Source organism: Vombatus ursinus, unplaced genomic scaffold (genome assembly GCF_900497805.2).
Source record: "Vombatus ursinus unplaced genomic scaffold, bare-nosed wombat genome assembly UNPS02014775.1, whole genome shotgun sequence".
NCBI classification, from domain to species: Eukaryota; Metazoa; Chordata; class Mammalia; order Diprotodontia; family Vombatidae; genus Vombatus; species Vombatus ursinus.
The window spans coordinates 13,808,166-13,825,400 of record NW_020954553.1 but is presented as its reverse complement, the minus strand read 5'-3'; the positions used below and the strand labels follow the sequence as shown (position 1 = coordinate 13,825,400).

General features: G+C 49.0%; 1 protein-coding gene across 3 annotated transcripts in view; it reads left to right on the top strand.

The window, feature by feature from the left end:
* The first annotated feature begins 2,430 nt into the window (after positions 1–2,430).
* MAP7D1 (MAP7 domain containing 1) overlaps positions 2,431–17,235 on the top strand; it is a 28,803-nt gene continuing 13,998 nt past the window's right edge. For 2 of the 3 annotated variants that reach the window (XM_027864435.1, XM_027864433.1), the window contains exons 1-5: positions 2,432–2,772; positions 12,301–12,639; positions 12,905–12,973; positions 14,819–14,982; positions 16,779–16,893. In XM_027864435.1, the coding sequence (XP_027720236.1) occupies positions 2,727–2,772; positions 12,301–12,639; positions 12,905–12,973; positions 14,819–14,982; positions 16,779–16,893 (733 nt within the window). In that variant the 5' untranslated portion in view covers positions 2,432–2,726. Of the gene's footprint in view, positions 2,773–12,300; positions 12,640–12,904; positions 12,974–14,818; positions 14,983–16,778; positions 16,894–17,235 lie in introns of all 3 variants that reach the window. The other variant, XM_027864434.1, reaches the window with a different exon arrangement.

Below are 17,235 nucleotides of genomic sequence, written 5' to 3'. Positions count from 1 at the left end.
AATGAATGAATGAATGAAAAAAATTAATGTGAAGTGTGAAGTGAATGAAAAAAAAATTTATCAAGTGCTTACAACTTGCAAAGCACTATGTTAGGGAGAAGCTAGTAGGTCAGTTTATCAGAAACATAGTATATGAATGGAAATATCATCTCAAATGCAGGAAGTGTTACCTGTTTTCCCTCAGCAGCTAGTGCCTCTACTGAAATTACATTGTACTTATTTTGTTGTTGTTTTTAATCTACTTACATGTACTCAATAGAATGTAAATTCCTTGAAGGCAGGAGCTATTTCATTCTTCTAGCCCTAGCACCTAGCACAATGCCAGTCATTTCTTGGTAAGTGATTAATAAATGCTTGTTGATTTGATGCTTAATTGTTTCCTCCTTTGTAAAACAGAGTAATAATACTTTCCCTCCAAATGGCACAGGGTTGCTGTAAGGCATTCACTTTGTAAACTATAAAGGGCTAAGGAAATGTAATCCATTTTTATTGTAGTCCTTTAAGGCCTAGCTCAGATGCTATCTCCTTTGGGAAGCCTTCCCTGACCACTCTGGCCAATGGTACAGTCAATGAAGGCTGTGGGTGTACTGTGGGGGAGGGGGAGGTAGTTATATTTTTCTCCATGTGTTTGATTTCCTTTCCGCTAGATTGTAAGGTTCATGAATTCCAGGACCAGGTTTTGTGTAGATCTTTGTTTGCTCAGCTCTTGGCATAACTATACTTAGGAGATACTCTGTGAAACAAGGAACAGTGTCCTGGACTTGACTGAGAGTCAGAAGAACTGGGTTCCAGTCCTGACTCTCTCACTGACTTGAACTATCACCTTGAGCAAATCACTTCCCCTCTCTGAGTCTCAGTTTCCTCATCCATTTATAGATGTTATAGTCTCTAAGGTGCCTCTAGGTTTCTGACACTCTCCCCCGCCCCATGAATTTACTATCCCAGCTCAACTAGGGGCTATTTTCCCTTAGCCTGTCTTCTAGGTCACTGATGCTCTCTCTCTTTACTCCGGACTTCCTCACCTCCAAGGAACCCAAAAGAGAGGACCTCCTCCTTCCAAGTTCCCAAAGGCATGAACCTCTTTGTCTTGATGTATGAGGGTGGCCCAGCTCCCCTACTCCCTCCAGGAACTGACCAGCAGGGAAGATGGGTTTGCTCAGAGCTCTGGGAGCAGCAATTACGGCATACTTGATCCCCAGAAAGAGGCCCTTGCATCTGGACCAGGGGCTAATGCCTGGACAAAGGAAGAGCCAGCAACTTGAAACTCCTGGGGTCAGGACAAAGAGCAAAGCCAGCAGTGGTCAGGATCTGATCTTATCTTCCCTTCCACTCAAACCCTGCTCTCCCTTATTCCCTCCCTCTCTTGCTTCCATCTCTCACCAGGCCCCTGCAGCCCCATCGATCCACCTTTCTGCAAGCTCCTGCCCTCTGTCCGGTGTCCGGACGATGGACTTGGCTCCTGTCCCTGGCCCCAGCTTCCTCAGTGGGCCTGGGGAGAAGGGGGTGGGGATGCTGATGGAGAGGAAGGCAGAGACCGCAGGGTCAGAAGGGGGAGGGGGGAAACCATTGGGAGTAGAGACAGATGTGGCCCTGAATGGGCCTACATGTTTCAGAGTTATAATTACTGAAAGAGGAGGGGGGAAGGGAGAGGGTCAGGGCATCTGCCTGAGTTTACTCGGCTACCCCTTGGAGTATTGAAGTAATTTAGGGTTGGGGGATCGGTGTGTGCAGATGGTTTCGGGCTAAGGAAGCTGAGCCTCTGGGCCCCGCTCGAGCCTAGCTCTGAGCCTGCAACAGGCAGAGAAGCAGCTCCTCGGGAGAGGAGAGCTCCTGGTATCCCCCTCCCCCAATAGCTAATTGGGCTTAGGAAGGGGGTTGGGGGGGCATATTCGCTTGGGATTTGATTTTTTTCTCAGAGCTGGGAGCGGTATCCTATAACCCCAGGCCCGCAAACCTCACACGTCTGCTGGAGGATTTGGGGGGGGTAGATTGGGGGCCCACATCCCCCCCCCTTCTCCGGGGTGGTGAGTCACCAGCTTCTTTCTCAACTCTCCCTACATAGTCTCTACACTCTGCTGGACGATACCAAACGACGTTTGCGGGGGAGAGACGGCCCAAAAGGCCCCTCCCTAAGTCTTTTTGCCGATCTCTTTTTCTCTGGCAAAGAGTGGTCCCCACGTCTTTAACATTTTCTCCCCTGCTAGAGGCGGAACAGTAGAGGGTGACACCTTCTACCCACCTGCGCAGGGTCTCAAGGGGGGGCCTGCCCTCCCCTCGGTGGCACACTTGGTACAGGCCAGCCGAGAGACCAGGGCCGGAGCCGGGAATCTGTACAATAGCTCTGGGGCCGTGGCCGGGGCCGCGCCGGCACTGGGCAGCTGTCGAGGCCGTCGCCTCCCCCACCCCCACCGCCCCGCCCCGCGAGCCCGGCGCCCGCGGATCTCGGCCTCGCCAGCTGCACGGGGCCCCCGGGTCCTGATCGCTTGCATTTGGAGGTGCGGGTGAACCCCATCCCCCTGAGCTCTAGAAGAGGAAGAGGAGGAGGAGGAGGAGGAGGAAAAGGAGGGGGAGGAGGAAGAAAGGAAGACAAGACGGGATGAGCAGTCCGATCCCCCCAGAAGCCACGGGGGTGGGGGAAGCACCGAGCTCAGACCTGCGCCGCCTCCGCGGCTGAGATCTCAAGGCGTTCAGCAGAGGAGCAGACCCCACCCCGCCGCTCAGGAGCCATGGACAAGGGCCAGCACCAGGAGCCGGACCCCAGCGCCCCACAAGGTACCCGCCAGATTTGCCATGGGGTTGGGGCTCGGGCAATGGACGGAGGCAGGGAGGCAGGCCCTGGGTGGGCTGCACAGCTCAGAGGCCTGGGAAGGGGGTGGGGGGCGCCCGCCCAGGGCGTGGAGCCGTCTCCCCTCCTCCCGCCCGCATCTCGGCCAGAGACTGCTGGGGAGTGGGGAGTTTTAAAAATAAAAGCTTGCGGCCGCGGCTGCAGGACAGTGGCATCTTCTGACAGCTGCCCCCCCTCCCCCCCTCCCGCCGCCGCCACTGCCACCGCCGCCACTGCCACCGCCGCGGCTTTCCCTTGCTCTAGCCACGGCCGCTGCAGCCTTCGGGATGTGCCCGCCCAGGAACCAGCCTCTCCCTCGATATAGGGCCTGGTGTTCCCAGAGACTCTCCCCCGACCCGCCGTCCCGGCTATCCCCAAATATTCTCAGCTCGCCACCCTGGAAATGGATCCTGGGCTTTGCTGGGTATCCTCCACCCCCACCTCTCCGCACCCGGGGACCACTCCTCATCCCCCATGCCGCGCCTCCTAGCTCCAACTCTGTCCTGGCTTCTGTGCTCCCCTGACCCCCCTTTTCTCAATCCTGCCCCGTCACATGCCTCCTCAGCCCAGCCTCCGCTTCCCCTTCTCCAGGGTTTGTGTCGAGCGGTGGGGGTGAGAGTGGAAGTGGGGGCGAGTGGCTTCTCTTCCAACTTGTGGCTCTCCACATCCTGGTTTTCGGCAGGGATGGCTTCCCATACATCAAGGAGTAGTGTGGAGGAAGGAATTGTCCTGTCTACCTACCCTGGCCGCGAAGAGTCCCTTCCCTCCTCTCTCGCCCCACACCTGATCCCGAGCTGTCAGTCTTCGGGACTTAGATCAGAACCCAGCTTTTCCCACTAAGTTCCCTCTGGGAAGCCTGGAGAGCACCCCCCTCCCAATCTAGATCTAGATCCTTACTCCACACACATCCCACCTCCCATTCAGGTCTCTACCCTCCTCCAATCCCCCATCGCTCCAGCTGCCACGAAGTGTGCGGGTGGCTGGGGCAGCAGAGTCCGAGGGGGAGGGGGGAGGCCCTGATTGCACTGTGGCTGCCAAGTAACTGGCAGAATAAAAGAGAGGGTTGGGGGAGGGGAGCGGAGTGAAGGGGGAGGCATCATTGTTAGGGGCGAGGGCGGGAGGCTTGGAGGGGGCCCTGACTTCCCTTAGAGCTAGGCTAGGCCCTGGGCCCCTAGGCCTCTTGTAGAGTATTGGGGGAGGCCTGATTCCCCAGCCTCCAAGCTCATTTCAGAATTTGGGGTAGGGGAGGGGTATGGGACCAAGACAGAACTTTAAACTCCTTCCCCTTCTGACTCCAAAAGACTTCTCCCTTTTACTTCCAGGCCTGGTTTCCCCAAATTTCCTGGCATCATCATTAACCTGAACTCTCTTAGGCCTCAGTTTCTCTATTCTATAGAATGGAGCAAAGGCCTCAATTTACATCCTCTAGGTTTTGTCCATCTCCAAGAAAGGAAGTTCTTGGGATTTGGATAAAAAGGAACATTATCCTCTATCCCCAATCCCACTCCTCCCACAAATAACCAGTTTTGAGGCTACTTCAAGAGGAGATGTGATTAGGAAGTGAGGACAGGTTTGGTTGAGGGGAGGAAGGGAAAAGCAATCTTTTCTGGGATATAACTCCCTTGTGTCTAAGGGGAGGGAGCAGCACCTATAGAACTGGGAGTTCAGGATGCCTGAATCCCTTTCTCACTGGCTCAGGCAGAGATGTGGGCCTGAGCCTTGCTCCCTTCCCACACCTTCCCCACTTTGCTTCCAGGAGTCAGAGTCTAATCCCAGTCACCTCCTTGCCCCCTCAGGGCCCCAAGCTCAGGATGAAACAGTGTCTGTGGGTGTGGGGGATCCCAGGATAGGTGGGGTTGCTGTGATGCCCTGTGGGTGTTCACTGTAACCTCCCAACCACAGTCAATGGTACTAATATGGGTGCTTAGTTCTGTTCTAGGGTGTGGGAGAGTGTGGGATATTGGGAGGGTAGGGTCTGTGGCTGTGGGGTAATGTGGTTGGGGCTTAGAACACAAGTCTGACAGCTGAAATGACTGGATTTTTATCTTTGCTCTGATGAAGCTTGAGAGAGTTTTAGGGTCTTGGAAGCTTCCCAAAGGCTACCTAGGGTCATTAATGTCCCCCTCTTACCAACCCCTCTGCACTGAAGGGTCTCCACAGGTCCCTGGCAGATTGGCAGACGGGGAACAGGAACTAAAGAGGGAAGTGGTCTGTATACTGAAGTTACTGATACTGTGTACTGACTTGAGAAGGTGATTTGGATGGAAGAACCAGTTTGCATGGAGGGGAGGCCCTCATCTTTGGCAGGGAAAACCGCTGATGAAGAATGGGGCAACTTGTCTGATTACAGAGAGTAGAGGATAGGGTCATGTGTATTTGGGACCTTTGATGGAATGACTGTTCTGCTTACCCAGTTGAGGAGACTAGTCTCTATACAGAATGGACTTGAATGGGTAGACAAGTCTGTCTACAAGCTGGGGTGCTCTGGATGAGGTAACTGGTTTGGATACAGAGAGAAGAACCCTGGATGGAATGAATGAGTTCTACCCAGAAATCCTGCTTATTCATGGTCCAGGATATAGAGTGTTGGGATTGTGGTGAGTCAGTCAATAAACATTTATTAAGCACTGTGCTAATCGCTGGGGATACAAAAAGAGGCAGTCCTTGCCCTCAAGGAGCTTCTAGTCTAATGGGGAAAACTTGGGTGAAAATGCTGCCTCTGACACTTACTAGAGGGTGGCTAAATAAGTCCCTAAGCCTTTCAAAGTCAGTTTCCTCCTTAGTAAAATGTGAACAATACCTAGAGCATCTTCCCAGGGTTGTTGCCAGGCTTAAGCAAAGCACTTTGCAAACCAGTCAGTTTTACACTGAGTGACCCAAAAGTCTCTGGGAAGTTTAAAGCTAGTAAAGTTGTGCAAATATTGATGATTATGATGAAGTAGGGTCCTAGATAGAGCCTTAGGGACAGAGAGGCCTTGAGGTTTAGTTTCCCTGGGCTCAGGCCTTCTCCATTCTTCCTCTCCCATTACCCCTCCTCCTTCCCCTTCTCTTCTCCCAACCTTGCTATGTGTGCTGGATGAGTCCCAGTAATGAGGCTATTAATGAGCCCCTAATGTGCTGTCGTGCATATGCAAATGAAGGGAAAGGGACTGCGAGTTCCCTCACATTTTGTGCTAACCCCAGGCCTGGAAAGGTAGAGGCACCTTGGCCCACTTCCCCAATTCCTGGCTGGAGTAGGTCTGCTTATCGACCCCTCCTCTGGGAGAAAGCCCCCATAGGCACCAACCAAGGAGCACTGGGGGGCCAGCTAAAAGGTTCAAGAGCCTCTTAGGAAAGGAGACCTCTGATCTTGTCTGGCCTGAGGCCTCAGGGGGCCAGGCAGCCATGCCTACTGGCACCAGCTGGGCCTCTGGGTATAGGGAGCCAGCCGAGTGAGCCCCAGATAATGTAGCTTTGTTCTGAGGGTGGCAGCCCTGCCTGGCACCCCTGGACACGGTCTTCAGTGTTACTGTAACAGCTGCAGGTCCTGTTCATCCACCCCCAATCCATTGGGGCTGCCTGAGAGGAATGGGGTGGGGTAGGGGGGTAGCAGTGAGGTATGATGCCCCAATCCTTAGCCATCACAATTCCCCACCATGCCCTTTCCTGTTCCCTCTCCACTCTAGGGGGTCTTACCAACCCTTTGGACATCAAGATTTGGCCTTCACAGTGCCAAAGGAAGTAGAAATATGACCACTAGGCAGATTTGCTATCTGACCTTGGACAAGGTCACTTAAACCTCCTGACCCTCAGTTTCCTTTTCTGTAAAATGAGGGAGGTTGTACTAAGATCTCTTTGGCTCCTATCAGTGCTAAGATTTTATGTTCAGTGTTTTAAGGCCCCCTCCCAATTTTGACATTCTGTGATTTTGGAGGAGCCTTAGATTTGCAACATGGATTAAATTGCCTGGATAATGACCAGCACCTCATTTCCTTCTATGATGCATGCACAGACTCTGAAATAATGAGTTGTAAGGCTCAGGGTCCCCAGCCCCTCTGCTTTTACCCTAGACCTGTGTCTCCTGCCCCCACCCTCACTTTCCCAGGGTAGGCCCAAACTGCCTGCTATTCAAAAACACACATCCCTGGGGTCAGGACTGTACTGGTCAGGTCCCAGAGTATCCCTGAAGCTGAGCCAGCTGAGATTCTTGGATGAGTCTGATTAGCTGAGACCAGGGTGTTTGGAACTCTACCTCTACCCTCTTTACCCAAAACTGCCTTTCCCTCTCAGGGGAGATCACGTCTTGATTTTGAATCCCTCCACTTCTAGCACCAAATCTGGGCATGGGAGAGCAGAGGAATGGCCTGAGAGCTGCAGTTTAAGGCAAAGGTTTGGGAGCTAAAAGGGGCTGGCTAACAGGTCTGCAGGGTCTGGTGGGGCCTAGACGGGATGTCATCATTTCCTGCCCCTGAAATAACAGGAAGTGGGTGCTCCTGATTGGAGGCCACGAACAATGGCGGGCTGGGGCCAGGCCAGTGGAAGAGGAAGGTTCCTTTCTCTCTGGTCCTTCTCCCCGCCCCCCACCCCCCCCTTGGAGCTGAGTGACATGGAACCGAGGAACCTGGTACCTCGTCCCAGAATACCCAGGTTCTCCCAGGGACCTTAGAGATGATAGGATCATAACATTCATCTGTAAAATGAACAGGCTGGACCTGACCTCTAAGGTCCCTTCCAAGTCTTGGTGCTATGTGTCATACTAGGGTGAGGGAAGGTTCAAAGGTCATAGATGTTGGAGGGCACTTAGTCCAACCTTCCTCATTTTACAAAGGGGGAAATTGAGGCCTGCAGACCTTAAGTGACTTGTCCAAGATCACACATGTATTAAGTAGTAGAGCCAGGATTCAAACCCAGGGTTTCTGACTTCAAATCAGTCACTACACTGTCTCCTATAAAAGCAACCTTCTGCCCCCTAAGAGCTAAGTCATTTCTGTCCTGACCTGGAGAAGCTAAACTGCCTGTCTTGGCAAAGAGGTGGTAAAACTATAGATGTGGGATGAGGCATACATTGTAAGATATGGCTAATGGTTTGATTTGTTTTGCTTAATTTTATCAACAGCAAAGTACAGCATTGGGGGAGGGAGTAATCATTGGTGAGTGACAGAGAGATGAAAAAAGAACAGCAAATAAAGCATTTGCTTAAAAGATAAAAACATTTAAATTTTTTAAAAGTTTTTATAGTAAGCCTGCCTGATCTCAGCATGCTGGGAGACCCAGGCTTCAAAAGTGCTTCTGACTCTGTGTCAATATTATTATTGACTGGCCTTGAACCACCCAGTGGAGATGGCACCCCAGCCTTTGGCATGACTGACTCCCTTTGAAGAGATCTTGGCTCTTTCTGGAAATTTGCCCTTGGTCCCACATAACACAATGGGGGAGGTTCTAGGTGGGAGTATCTTTGAGGGCAAGATTGGGCAAAGGAGGTTGTGGCTGGCTCCAGATATGGGAGTAGGGGACAAGTCCCTCACTTGGGTAGGGCAAAGGGCAGTACATGGTGCAAGCAGGGCTGAACATGAGGTCCATGAGCTCTGGGACACATGTCTGTGTCCTTCTGTCTACTCATCTGTCTTTATGGGAATCTCTGGGTAGGAACAAGGTCTAGTCCTGTGAGTTTTTTGATATAAGGAACTCTCAGATGAGAAAACTTCCTTTACTAATGGAGGTTGGCACCTTCCCTTCAACTTCACAGTCTAGAGCCCTAAGAGGTTACATCAATTCCCCAAGGTCACACAACCAGTATGTGTCAGAGACAGGATTTGAATCCAGGCCTCCCTGGCTTCCTGGCCAGTCCTCTATCCACACTGTCTCACTATTCCAGTGCCACACTGCCTGTTATGGGAATTGCTATCTACTATACACACACACACAGACACACACACGTATATATGCATATATGTACGTATGCCTAAATGCGTGTATGTATGCATATGTATACATGTATACCTACTCATACACACATACATATATATATCATGTGTATAAATATATAGGAACAGACCAAAAAATATACACATACATATATATGTATATAGATTTTATATATGCTCTCCATTTTTGTTTGTATATAAACAAAGAGAGGATATTGTGCAGTGTCTTAGCAAGAATAGGGACTGGAAATATGTGCGTATATGTATTTTTTGTTTGTTCCAATATACTTGCAATTGGGGACTAGATTTTGAGTCAGTAGATAAGGATTCCAGTTCTTTCTCTGCTACTTGGCATTGACATGACCTTGAGTAAGTGACACCCTCTCTGGGTCTCATTTCCTTATCTGTAAATTGAGGGGCATGGAGCAGATTTCCTTTAAGGTCCCTTCCAGCTCTAAATCCATGTTCCTGATGATGATGATGATGATGATGATGATGATTATAGCTAGCATGTATTGTAGTCCTTTATGGTTTTTGAAGTTATCTACAAACATTTTCACATTCTGTCCTCACCACAACCACCTTGTTGGGTAGGTGCTATTATCTACAAACATTTTCACATTCTGTCCTCACCACAACCACCTTGTTGGGTAGGTGCTGGTATCACCCTCATTTTATGGATGAGGAAACTGAGAACTAGAAAGGTAAGTGACTTTGTCCAGGGTTATATAGATAATAAGCACCAGAGGCAAGATTCTAACCCAGTTCTTCCTGACTCCCAAGTCCCACACTCTATTCTGCTATGTGTTGAGTTCTTTACTAGGTGCTGGAAGAGAAACAGAAATTTAATGAGACATGAACCCTGCCTGCATAGAGCTTATAGTCCAGCGGAATATAAGACACAAATATAGATAGCTCTAATGCGTAATATGACATGATAAGGATCTCTCTGTGTGTCTCCCTTTCTTGCTCTGTCTGTGGATGAGGTTGGGGGAGGGAGTGACTGAGGAGGGTGGCCATTTGCTCTTCTCTTCCTTCCCTTAGCTCAAGCTCCTGTGGCTGCCTTTGGGAGACCAGAAAATGTCCATGAATTACAGATGCTGAAAACCCTCTGCACTAATTACAGAGTGAAAGGGTGGGCTGCCTCAGCCTCATCTGGGCTCTGGCCCCTGCCTGGGCTCATCCCTATTGCTCTGCCTTCTTCTGGGGTGGGGCTATCCTTACCTCTGGGCCTGCTGTCATCCCCTCCCCTTTCCACCAGGTGCCTCACTTCCTGCCATGTCAGAGTGGCCAGCCTAGGCAGGAGTCTCTGCCTGCCCTGCATTCCCATCCCCTGAGCTCAGCACCAGGCTGTCCATGGCACCTGTGTCCTTCCTCGCAATAGCAGGGGAGCATGGTGAGAGATTTCTCCCCTTTCCCCTAAGGTTGTCCCTCAGCAGAGAGGACCCCTATTTCCTAGAGGGGTAGAGGCAGAGGAGCAGCAGGCAATATACTCTGGGGGGTTGTCATTTGGAGGGTGAGGAATAGGGGTCTGAGCCCCTGACAACCTGCTCCAGTGTTTACTTTGTAGTCTAACATGGTAGAAAGAGCACCCCATCTTTTAGAGAGCCTGGGTTCAAGTCTTGCATGTGTTAATTCTAGCTGTGTGACATTCAACAAATCTCTTCCACTCTCTGGGGGAGTTCCATTTCAGCAAATAGAAGAAGGTTGAGTTAAGTGACCACTGATGTTCTTTCCCATTCTACATCTCTGAATCTACCCTTCACCCTAGTCTGAGACATGATATGATCATAGGCTAATAGAGTTGGAAGGGAACTTAGAATCTAGTCCTCTCATTTTACAGATGAGAAAACTGAGACAGAGGTTAAGTGACTTGTCTAGGATTACATGGCTAGTAAGGATATGAAGGGGGATTTGAACTAGGTCTTCTGGATTATAAATCCGAAGTTCCCTTACCCTTATTCCCGACTGAGTCATAGGCATAAATCAAAAAATCTCATAGAGGGACCTTAGTGGATTTCAAGCCCAACCTGTAGCTGAGCAGGGATTCACCCTACAATATCCCTTAGAAATGATCATTCAACATCCACTGGACAATTTCTAGTGATGGGAACCTCATTACCTCCTGAAGCAGCCCATGCCACTGTCATACAAATCTAATGGTATGTGTTTGTTTCTTCGTTTTCAGGAATTTTTAAAAAGTTTTTTTATTTGTGCTTTTACAAAACCCCCAATACTGTTAGTCTTCTAGCATTTATTAAGCACCTACTATGGGCTAAGTACTGAGGATACAAGAAAGGCAAAAACACAATCATTTCCCTCAAGGAGCTCACAGTCTAGTGAGAGAGACAACATGCAAACAGCTGTGTACAAACAAGATGTATGCAGGATAAATTGGAGACAGTTAGCAGGGAGAAAGCACTAAAGCTAAGGAGGACTAGGAAGTGTTTTCCTTTCAGAAGAAGGAAATTTATCAGAGACTTGGAGGAAACCAGGGAAGCCAGGAGGTCAAGATGAGAAGGGAGAGAGTTCCAGGCATGGGGGAACAGCCAGTGTAACATCCAAATTACGCCCCTTCCCTTGTAAGAAAGTACAGTTAAACAAACAATAACAGCTGGCATTTCTAGAGTGCTTAAAAGTTTGCAAAGCACTTTACAAATATTCTTATTTGAGCCTCATAAGAACCCTGGGAGGTAAATACTGTTATTATCCCCATTTTACAGATGAAGAAACTGAGGCAAGGGATTTAAGTGACTTGCTCCAGGTCACACAGCTAGTAAAACTGAGGTGGGATTTGAACCTAGGTCTTTCTGACTCCAGGTCCAGAATTCTATCCATTGCATCGTCTTGCTGCAATAATAACACATGGGGCATGTCTGACAATGCAGGCCAAATATTGTACCCAGGATCCACTATGTCTCTGAGGAGGAGCAGGAGGCATACTTCACCAGATGACATCACCATTGGTCGTTGCAATGATCAGAAGTCCTTCCATGTTGTTTACTGTGGTCATTGTTGAAAGGACTGGCCTGTTTCTGTTTACTTAACTCTTCATCAGTTTGTGAGCCTTCCTGAGATCCTCTGAATTCCTTATATTTGTCGTTTCTTACGGGGCAGTCATATTCCATCACATTCATATGCCACAGTCCATTCAGTCGTTCCCTGGGCAATGGCCTCCCATTGTCTGTCCTATCCTTTGCTACTAAAAACTTGAGTTCTAATTGTTAGGCAGTTTTTCCTTATGTTAGACTAAAATGTGTCTCCCAGTGATTTTTGTATTCCTTGCTGCGAATAAATCAAATCCCTCTTCTATATAATATCATCAGATACTTGAAGAGATTCATCATCTGCCCCCAGGTTCTCTCCTTCCTTCAGAACACCCCCAGTTTCTTCAGACAATCCTCAGAGACGCCTGTCTGCAGCCCCACACATCCCCTGCCCTCAGTCTCCTCTCTCACAGGGCAGCATCCTGTTTGCTATAGAGACTTACTGCTTGGAGGCTTGTTAGCTGAGTTTGGTATCTATGTTTTGAGGAATTGACTTCTTTTCTTGTTCTTGGCTTTTGTCCTTCAGTTGAGGCAGCTGGGACCTCCACAGACCCAAGGATTTCCCCTTCAGGTGACCTTACCCTACAAACTCCTGCTCTGGTTCCAGACACCCCTCCAGATACCCCACCGGCCACGAAGAGCCCTCTAGGGAGTGCTCAGCCCCCAGCCTCCCCCTCCCTGGAGTTGGCAACCTCTCTAGAGCAGACAGTACCCCAGAAGGAGGACCCTCTCCTGACAGAAAAGAAAAGTGAGAATCTTGCTCCCCCACCCAGCGGCACTCCACAGGACGCTAAGTCCCCTGCCAGGAGCAGCCAACCATCCCCAACCGCTGTCCCAGGCTCCACCAACCCCAATCCTAGACAAGGTAAGTATATACTCCTTCCTGCACTTTCTTTCCATGCCCAGAGAGCCAGCCCCATTTCTTCTGGGGAGCAGGTATATGAGCCTAAATGCTTGCCTACCATGACCCAGCCCCCAGCAGCCTGATATGCCATTTGCTTCTCTTGACTTAAAGTAGAGACTCCTCTTTTCTTCCATCTGGGAAATGGGAGGCTTGTCCCAAAAGGGGAGGAAACTTGTAGTGACTTTCAGTTAACTCCAACTCTTGTTTCACCTCACATGGTGCCCAGATGCCAAGAAAGCTGGAGAAAGACACAAGCTGGCGAAGGAGCGGAGAGAGGAGCGGGCCAAATATCTTGGTGAGTAGAACATTGGGGAGATAGCAGAGAAGGATAGAAATCCTTTAGAGGATCTTCTGGACTGTGAAATCCCACAGAAGGAGTTGGCTCACTCTGATCAGGGCTAAGTTTCTCCCCCTGCTCTTCTGAGTCAAGCTGAAGATAGTCATGGTCTGATAGAAAAGACCTTGGTGTAGTCAGAAGACCTCTGGGTCTAAAGTCAGATGACTTCAGTTCAAATCCCGGGTCTGCCACTTAAACTGAATCTATTTCAGTTTCTTCATCCATAAAATGGGGACAGTGATAGCACCAGGGTTGTGTGAGGATATGATGGGATCATGTTTATAAAGTACTCTGTATATCTTAAAGGACTACATAAATGCTAGCTATTATTATTACTTCTCTGACCTTGGGCAAATTACTTCCTTTTCTTAGTCTCATCTGCCTCCTAAAGAGCTGGTTGACCTTGATGGTGTCTAAAGCTCCTTCCAGTTCTCAATGCTGTGATTATCATAGTGCCTCTGCTCTTGAGCTCCTGGTCTTATTCAGTTGATTTCAACAATGAAGCATCTGCTATATACAAGGCTTTGTCTTAGGCACTGATGCAAAACCAAAAGGAAAAAGTTCCTGCCCCCAAGGAGCTTATAATCTTCTAAGGGAGAATCAACTTGTACAGAGATGAGTCAATAGAAAAATCAATACAGTATAATGTAAGAGAAGGGCAGGAGGCGCTCAGGGGCAGTCTCTTGTAGAGTCTTTCATGACATTCAAATGGAGCCTTGAAGAGAGTGAGGGATTGATTCTGAGGCAGAGGTGAGGAAAGAGAACATTCTGAGCATGGGGCAGGGGGCACAGCCTTTGCAAAGGCATGGAGGAGGGAGAAAGGATGTTTTGTCTGGGGAACAGCAGAAAAGCAGTTTGGCTGGACCTTAGAGTGCCCAAGGAAGAATAATGAGGAATTAGTCTGTAAAAATAGAGCTAGATTATGGTGCTTTAAATAACCTGAAGAGTTTGTAATAATGACGATGATGATAATGATGACTAGCATTTATATTGCCTTTAAGGTATGCAAAGCATCTTTACATATGTTAACTAGTTTGTATTTTATCCTAGAGACAGTAGGTACAGTAGTCATTGAAGAAGTTTCTTGAGCAGAAGAGTGGCATGATGGGACCTGACTTTAAGAATAGTATTTTGGCAGTTGGGGGAGGATGGATTGGAGAATTAGCAGCTAGATAGAGCAGTGCTAGACTTGGAGTAAGCAAGTCTTGAGTTCCCAATCCTGTGTCAGACACTAGCTGTGAGACCCCGAGTAAATCACTGTCTTCTCCGGGCCTCAGTTTCCTCATCTGTAAAATTAAGAGATTGGACTCCATCGTCTCCAATGTCCTTTCCAGCTCTCAATCTCTGATCCTAGGGGAGGGACTGGAAGCAAAGAGCCCAATTAAGAGACTATTGCAATAGTATCAGTGATAGTTGATGAAGTCCTGAACTAGTACGGTGGCTGTATGAATTAAGAGAAGGGGCTAATGAGAGAGATGTTATTGAGGGAGAATCGATAAAGATTTGGCCACTGATTTAGTTGGGGGAGGAGGGAAGAATAGAAGACAGCTCTGAGGTTGGCAGCCTGAGGGATAAGAAAGATGGCAGTGCCTCTGGCAAATAGAAGGAAATTGGGAGGACAAGTTGGTATAGGAGGTAAGAGATAATCCTGTTTTTCTTCGTGAAGCTTCCTGTCGAGATGAGAGTAAGAGTGAAGACAAAAAGAATGGTATCAATCAGGGCAGCCTTTGGGGAGGAATTGAATTTGTTCTTAGATGATTGGGACGACTTCGTTAATGCCCCTGGCGTCTGATTTTTTGGCAGCGGCCAAGAAAGCCATGTGGCTGGAGAAGGAGGAGAAGGCCAAAGTCCTCCGTGAGAAGCAGCTGCAGGAGCGGCGCCGACGGCTCGAGGAGCAGAGACTCAAAGCGGAGCAGAGGAGGGCAGCCCTGGAGGAGAGGCAGCGACAGAAGCTGGAGAAGAACAAGGTGTGTGTTCAGGTCCATGAGGGCGCTTGGTTCTGTATCTGCCCACAGATCCATGTGGGAGTTCCTTCTGTAACGAGGGGTGAAAAGAGAAAGGATTGTGTCTGAAGCGAGATGGTGGAGTGGGTGGATCCATGAACTAGGAGTCAGGAGGATCTGGATTCTAATCCTCTCTCAGGCATTTACTAACCTGGTGACCCTGAGCAAGTCTCTCATCCTCTTTGAACCTCAGTTTCCTCATCTGTAAAATGAGGATAATAATGGTGTTTATGTCACAGGGTGGTCCTAAGACTTAAATGAAATATATGCAAAGCCTTCTGTTTGCACACCTTTAAAAAGCTGCATTTCTATTAAAATTACTAACTTTTTAAAAATTATTTAAATTTAAAAGTACAATTTGTTTAAAATTGCTCTATATTAGCTATTTCTGTTAGAGACTGTGTTCTTGTATGCACATACATGTGTTCATATCTCTGTACTCATGCCTGTGGGAGCCTGTGCTGACAATAGAGGTCAAAGACCAGGATTCAGATACTACTTTTGTTACTTAACTGTCCAGATGACCTTGGACAAGTGACTTTTCCTCACTTTCCCCATCTGTCAAATGAGAAGGCTGAACTCGACCGCCCCTATGGTCCTTTCTTGCTCTAGAACTCTGATTCCCTCAGTGTTCAATCTTTGATTTAATATGCGCCTGAATCTGTGCTCATGGGTGTGTCTGTGCATTCGTGTGTGGCTTGGGGAGGATTGGTGTGGGGTTGTGGTTGGTGGGGACGCTCTGGGAGCAGCGAAGGAGGGCTCATCTGGGATGAATGAGCAGCCCTGTCCTGTGCCTTCTATGTGGAGCTCTGAGCTGAGCCCAGGAAAGAAAAAATATGAGGTCCTGCTCTCAGCAAACCAAGCCCAAGTGAGGAGACGCTTTTCAGAAAGGAGATGTCGTATCCTCTAGAAATGACCTGAAAATCATTTTTTAAAAGTGTAAGAACAAGCAAGGTTTGATGATGTGGCATACACCTGCAGTCTCTGCTGCTGGGCAGGGATAGGAGGGAATAAGCATTTATATGGTGCCTACTATGAGCCAGGCACTTTGCAAATATGGTCTCATTTGAGACTCACAACAACCCCTCAAGATAGGTACCACTATCTTTTACAGTTGAGGAAACGGAGGCAAACAGAGGTTAAATGACTTGCCCAGGGTCGCACAGCTAGTAAGTGTTTGAGGCTAAATCTGAACTCAGATCTTCCTGATTCCAGGCTCAATGCTCTATCCTCTGTACCCCCAGCTACCTCTGAGGCTGAAGGTAGTGGGTTGCCTGAACTCGGGAAATGCCAGGCTTGTTGTGAGGATCAGACAAGTAAAGTGCTTTGCAAACCTAAGTCACTACGTAAATGCCAGCTGTAATTGTGATCAGCTAGGGGCAGCTAGGTAGCTCAGTGGATAGAGCACCAGGCCTGGAGTCAAGAAGACCTGAGTTCAAGTGTGACCTCAGATACTTACTCGCTGTGTGATCTTGGGTAAGCCACTCAACCCTGTTTGCCTCAGTTTCCTCAAATGTAAAATGAGCTGGAGAAGGAAGTGACAAACCACTCCAGTATCTTTGCCAAGAAAACCCCAAATAGGGTCACAAAGAGTTGGACACAACTGAAAACGACTAAACAACAGCAATAACAATTATGCTTGGAGCTAATCTAAGTAGGCTTCCCAGAACAGAGAGGTTTTGAGCCTGGTTCTGCAGGAAAAAAGATTAAGTGGAGAAGGGGGCTATCAAAGTTAACCCTTGGCCCCACCCCACCCCCAGGAACGTTATGAAGCTGCCATCCAGAGGTCAGTAAAGAAGACGTGGGCAGAGATCCGGCAGCAGCGCTGGTCCTGGGCAGGAGCCCTGCAGCAGAACTCCCCAGGACATAAGAACAGTGAGTGGGCAGATTGGTGGGTATGGGAGGGGCTGGGGATGGTGGCAGAGATATTGGCCTTGTCCCAGAGTACTGGAGTAGGTAGGTCGATGTGAGGGAAGGGGACGGGGGAGCTTTGAGGTCCTGAGAGAACTTTAGTGTGTAGAGAGGACAAAGGTGCACTACTGGCACCAATCGCTTCATCCGTTACCGTCTCCCCAGGCCACCCTATTCCTGGGCCCATGAGGTAGCAGCACCAGGGCTAAAGAGGGGTTGTGGATAACTAGAGGGGAGCATGCGGGGACAGGGGAAGATGGGCGTAATGCAGGGGTCTGGGGATTGGTTAAAGGTGTACCTCATCTT